The sequence below is a fragment of the Acomys russatus genome, chromosome 8 (assembly GCF_903995435.1).
Source record: "Acomys russatus chromosome 8, mAcoRus1.1, whole genome shotgun sequence".
Classification (NCBI taxonomy): domain Eukaryota; kingdom Metazoa; phylum Chordata; class Mammalia; order Rodentia; family Muridae; genus Acomys; species Acomys russatus.
The window spans coordinates 74,536,398-74,542,397 of record NC_067144.1 but is presented as its reverse complement, the minus strand read 5'-3'; the positions used below and the strand labels follow the sequence as shown (position 1 = coordinate 74,542,397).

The 6,000-nt window shown below is 55.9% G+C and overlaps 1 protein-coding gene across 1 annotated transcript in view; it reads left to right on the top strand.

Annotated features, from left to right (window-relative positions):
* Positions 1 to 1,268: 1,268 nt before the first annotated feature.
* The window catches only part of Brwd1 (bromodomain and WD repeat domain containing 1), a 76,064-nt gene continuing 71,332 nt past the window's right edge, over positions 1,269 to 6,000 (top strand). The window contains exons 1-4 of the mRNA XM_051150297.1: positions 1,269 to 1,351; positions 1,443 to 1,501; positions 1,615 to 1,644; positions 1,757 to 1,816. Coding sequence (XP_051006254.1) covers positions 1,303 to 1,351; positions 1,443 to 1,501; positions 1,615 to 1,644; positions 1,757 to 1,816 — 198 coding nt within the window. The 5' untranslated portion in view covers positions 1,269 to 1,302. The remainder of the gene's footprint in view (positions 1,352 to 1,442; positions 1,502 to 1,614; positions 1,645 to 1,756; positions 1,817 to 6,000) is intronic.

The window sequence follows — 6,000 nt, the reverse complement described above, 5'->3', positions numbered from 1 at the left end:
GGGTCAGCGGGTCCTTGCAGAGGAGGAAAGAATGCGCAGACACCCTAGTACTAGGTGGCTGCATCTTTTTTTTTTTTTTTTCGAGACAGGGTTTCTCTGTGTAGCCTTGGCCATCCTGGACTCACTTTGTAGACCAGGCTGGCCTCGAACTCACAGCGATCCGCCTGCCTCTGCCTCCTGAGTGCTGGGATTAAAGGCATGCGCCACCACGCCCGGCTAGGTGGCTGCATCTTAAGCAGCCCCCGACGGAAAGAGAGGGCGGAAACACCCTAGACTCCTTATAAACGCAAACAGCCACCTCACCCCACCCCACCCCACCCCACAGAATCACAGCCTTTCCCCAGAGGCGCCCCCTTTCCTGCTGCTGTTTTGGAATGAACAGTCCGGCCCATTGAGGTCAGGAGTCTTTTTCTGCTTTCTGCCTCTCAGATGCCTAATAAACCCAACAATGGCCTTGGTTGTTGTTGTTGTTTTTTTTTTTTTTTTTTTTTTTTTGGTTTTTGTTAGTTCTGTTCCCCACCCTACGTCAGAGCTCGTCTGTGCACCCCTGGATGTGGTGAAACAGATCTGGTTAGGCCAGGAGCCTGGCGTGGTAATTAAGGGGATATTCTGGAACTCTGCCAGTACAACGAGTGACACGCGTGGCCCCAGCCTCTCTTCCCACCGTCCTTCCGGGCCATTCCCTGACCCTCCGCGGTGTGCTGGCTGCGGGGGAGTGGGGGAAGACCCCGCGGCGAGACAGGTGGTGACGCAGCCCTCCTCCCGCGGAGCTCCTCCCTGGCCTCGGGATCCTCAGGCCGGGCCCAGGTGACCATCCTCCCACGCCCCGCCCCGCCCCCCGCCCTGGCTCTCCGCGCCGCCGCACAAAGGCCGGTGGGCGGCTCACCGCGCGCAGGGATCCGCGCCGCGCGCGCTCCCGGCCTCGCCCCCCCCCCGCACGGACGCAGCCCCGGCTCGCTCGCCCCCGCCCCTCGCGCGCTCCCGCCTCTCGCGGGGACGCCGCCGACGCGGAGCGAGGGCGCCACATCCGCGTCCCGCCACGCCGCCCGGGCTCCCCGCCGAGGGACTACTTGGCTCGCTCGCTCGCTCCCTCCGCCGCCCGCCCTTCCCCCCCACCCCCCCGCTCGCCCCGCGCGACTTCCTGCCGTGGGACGCGTCGGCGCGCACGGCATGGCGGCGGCGCGCGCCTGAGCCTGGGGGGGGCGGTACGCCGGCCCGGTCGGCCAGGCCTCGGCGCGGCCTACACGCTCCGCTCGCTCGCTCGCTCGCTGGCCCGCTGCCCCCCTGCCCCCCGCCCCCGCCATGGCGGAGCCTTCGCCGGCCCGGCGTCCGGTGCCTCTCATCGAGTCCGGTAAGGCTCGGCCGCGCGTCCCCATCTCCCCACCGCCGGGCGCCGCGCGGCCGCCGCTGACCGTGTCCCTGTCTTCTTCTCCCCCCCGCAGAGTTGTACTTCCTCATCGCCCGCTACCTCTCGGCGGGCCCGTGTCGCCGAGCGGCGCAGGTGAGCGCTGGCCACGGGACCGGAGGGAGGGAGGGCGGACCGGAGGGAGGGAGGGCGGACCGGAGGGAGGGAGGGCGCAGCCGGCGGGGTCTGACCGCGCGTCTCTGCCACAGGTGCTGGTGCAGGAGCTGGAGCAGTACCAGGTGGGTCAGCCGCCCCCCGCGTCCCCGCCACCCACGACGCCCCCGCCCAGGCCTCCCGGCCACGGTGGTCACTCGGACGCCTTTTCGTGTCTCTGTCTGTCTGTCTTTCCAGCTGTTGCCGAAGAGGTTGGATTGGGAGGGCAACGAACACAGCAGGAGCTACGAGGAATTGGTGAGCAGCGCCCCGGGTCCTCCGCGCGCCCGCGTCCCCCCCCCCCTCCCCAAGCCGGGTCTGTCTGCTGCGCTCCCGGAGATGCCGGGGTTGAGTTGGGGGGTGAGGGGGATCCACGGTGGCCTGGCTGCCCGGGGCCACGGGCCTTGACCCACCTCCCCAACACTCCCCCCCCCCCCCAGGGCTCGCGGTGAGGGATGGGGGGGCGGGTTTGGCAGGAAACGGTCCTGGGGGCGGCGCGGGGCGCAGGCAGTTCGGCCCTGGCTCGCGGCCCGGCCGGGTCTCCAGGTGCGGCGCCAGCCACTCAGAGGGGCGCTCTCAATGCTCTCCGTTCCCACCAGTATCTCCAGCTCTCATTGGTCTCTTCCTCTCCTGCCCCGCCCAGACCTTCCGGACCACTTGTTCCTTGGGAATAGGAGAGAGGAATGGCCCCTTGGTCACCCCCAACTTCCGCCCCCCCCCCCCAGTTGCGTGACACAAATCGTTCAGCTTGGTGACGATGTCAGTGCAGAACCTTTGCTCCCTGGAGCCGAACTTGAACTTTCTGTACGTAGCAGTACAGGCTTTAAGTTGACATCCATCAGCCCATCTGTTTTGTTTTGAGGCAGCGTGTCACCACGCACCTCTGGCTTGCCTGGAACTCATTATGTAGACCATGTTGCCTTTGAGCTCAGAGATACGTGCTTCCGGGAGCTGGGACTAAAGGTGTGCGAGCCTGGCTTGCTGTATTTCCCTTATTCTCCCTGCACTTGGCTTAGACCTTCCTGTGTATAACTCAGTTTTATACAGTTAACAAGTTTTGGGGGATTTGTTTATCGTTAGAGAAACACAAACGTTCCAGGAAAAAAATGTTTTTGATATTGATAATTTAAAGAGAAGTCAAGCCGGGCGTGGTGGCGCACGCCTTTAATCCCAGCACTCGGGAGGCAGAGGCAGACGGATCGCTGTGAGTTCGAGGCCAGCCTGGTCTACAAAGTGAGTCCAGGACAGTCAAGGCTACACAGAGAAACCCTGTCCCGAAAACCAAAAAAAAAAAAAAAAAAAAAAAAAAAAAGAGAGAGAGAGAGAGAGAGAGAGAGAGAGAGAAGTCAAAAGATTTGTTAGCCCACACTAGCATGCTTGTTACGGAAGGTACTTGATGAACTGCAGGGACTTCTACAGGGGCCAGTTTGGCTGTGGCTTGCAGTCCTGTTTTTGGGGGGGGGGGGTTGTTAAAGGAGAGGTCTGTCACATGGACTTCACCGTGTGTCCTATGTTTAAGAGTAGTGATCAGAAAGTCAGCCCAGGATTTTTCATATATGTGAGCAGTTAAGTATAAATGGTTTGCGTTTTCAGGGCTGGGGATTGAACCGGGATCGCTAGGAGTGCTTGAGTGCAGGGGTCGCGATCCCTTTGGTGGTCACATGCCAGGTGTTTACACCACAGTTCATAACAGTAGTAAGATTGCAGTTAAGTAGCGGTGAGAACAGTTCTTCTAAGGTTGGGGTCACCACAACATGAACAGTGTTAAAGGCCCACAGCTCTGGGGCGGTTGAGAACCCTGCTGTAAGCCCTCCACAGCGGTTCTTTCCTCAGCCAGGTGTTACAGAGCCCTGAAAGGTGGAGATGCTGACTACAGCAAGGATCCTGGCTTGTTGCTTAATGTGTCTTTTTAGGATTACTTTTTAAAGAGGAAATGCTTCAGGCTAGCAAGATGGCTTATTATTATTTAAAAGTAGTTCTGCCAAACCTAACTGGGAATTCAACCCTGGAGACCCATGTGCATGAGGGAGAGAAACACTTCCACAGGTGGGCCTCTACCGCTCACCCTCAGGCCATGGCATAACACACGTAATATACTTCTCTTTCTTTCCTTTAAGACAGGGTCTCTCTGTGTAGCCTTGGCTGTCCTGGAATCCTCTTTGTAGACCAGGCTGTCCTTGAACTCACAGCAATCTTCCTGCCTCTGCCTCCTGAGTGCTATGATGAAAGGCGTGCGCCAGCCACCATGCTCAGCCAGGTGTGTTTTAAGGCTTGGAGTGTGTGTGCTGGAGTGTGAGTCCAAGGCCTCTCCTGGTACTGTACCCATAGGTGGTTTTTACCACACACCTTTCCCAGCAGACAAGGGCTCTGGCTGCTCTCAGCCCCAGCCAGGCAGGAGTCTGCCTCGTGGCCACACGCCTTCCTCCCTCCTGTGTCACCTCTTTGGAAGTCTAGGCAACATTTAAGTAGCTTCACTTGTGTTAATATAACACATCCTTTGAAGAAAAAACAAACAACTCAAAGCTGTTGTTGGCACTGCTGTCCTGCTCTGGGAGAAGAGACCGACTAGGGAGGGCTTGCATTACTGCAGATGTCATGCTATAAGCGTCTTCTGTCCTGACTGAACAGCTCATGTCACTTGTCACCTTCTGACTGGTGACTGCTTGGTATAGTTTTTCTTACCCCCTTTCTTTTCGATGGTGGTTGAGAATGGGCAGGTGTGGGGTCAGAGGTCACCTGTGTGTGGTGGGAGGTGGAACTCAGGCAGGCACTGGGGCATCTCGCTGGCCTAGACTGTTGTTGCTGTTCTATTGAGGATGGATGTGTAGCTTAGACTTCCAAATGCTCTTGTGTTTGGTGTTTAGTGATTTGATTTGTGCTATTCCTAGCATACTCATAATGGGAATTGTCCCCTACATACTAGCAGCTTGTAATTTACCAGTTTGCTACTCTAGTGTTAGTTTCTGTTTGAGGCAATAATTTGTATTACTATCAGTGAAGATTTCCAGTAGCGAAGCTGGTTGGTGACCCAGTCACTAGTGAGCTGTTACCCATGATAAATCAGCACAATATCGGTTCTCCCTAGTGAAGGCCTGTGGACTGACACGTTCTCCCTAGTGAAGGCCTGTTGACTGGAGGTTCTCCCTAGTGAAGGCCTGTTGACTGACACGTTCTCCCTAGTGAAGGCCTGTGGACTGGAGGTTCTCCCTAGTGAAGGCCTGTGGACTGACACGTTCTCCCTAGTGAAGGCCTGTGGACTAGAGGTTCTCCCTAGTGAAGGCCTGTGGACTGACACGTTCTCCCTAGTGAAGGCCTGTGGACTGACACGTTCTCCCTAGTGAAGGCCTGTTGACTGGAGGTTCTCCCTAGTGAAGGCCTGTGGACTGACACGTTCTCCCTAGTGAAGGCCTGTGGACTGACACGTTCTCCCTAGTGAAGGCCTGTGGACAGGGAGGTTCTCACTGCATTGCTGTGTCATTGAGTTGCTCTCTAAGCAAGTTCTGCCTAGTAAGTCTTGTGACTGCTGGCATTGTGTGTACTCACCTGCATGCCCTGGCAGGACTCTGATGGTCAGAATACTTAGAGGTGGTTCTGGTGCTTTTACTTGCTGAGCTATCTCTCCCCTCCTGTAGTTTGTTTTGTAAGTTACTTTTATTTGCTGTGTGTGGGGAAGGCATTTGGGTGAGTTGCAATTGAGACAGTTTGGAGGGTGGTGTTCCACTGTGTGGGTCATGTTTACTCTCTGAGCACTCGTGCCAGTCTCACCTGGAATATTTTGAAGCAAATCTATACATATATACACTGTTGTTTTGAGACAGGCTGGCCTAGAGCTCCTGGTTTTCCTGTTTCTGCCTGGAAGTGCTGGGGTTACAGTTGTATTCCACTGTGCCATTTCTTCTTGAGGGACACAGCCCAGCCAGATGCAGCTTCCTGCGTGCCTGCATCACAGGCTTCTCCAAATGCCTTTATAAACATTTTTGCATGTTGGGTGACTTACGGCAGGGTCTCATGTAGCCCAGGTTACCAAGCATTGGAAGTGTGCAGTTTTGGATGACCTCAGTAGTTCCTGATCTTCTTCCCCCAACTCAGAAAGTGTTGAGTTTACAAGTGTGCAATGCAGTGCTTGGCGTGAGTATGATCTGAAAGCCTTTTTTAAAAAATTCACATCCCGACTGCTCTCTCCTCCAGGTCCCTCCCCTGCCCAATCTTAATACCTTTAGCATTTTATTCTCTGTACTGCTATTTTATTAAAGAGATTGAGAGATTTGTCACTTGCCTTTATCTGATTGTTTGCTCACAGTATTTCTCATACTCCTTCTCCTTGGTGGTTCTGATCCTTTGGTAAGAATCATTTGGTTCAATGGTTAAGATCACTGGCTGCTCTTCCAGAAGACCCAGGTTCAATTCCTAGCACCCAATGGCAGCTCACAACTGTCTGTAAC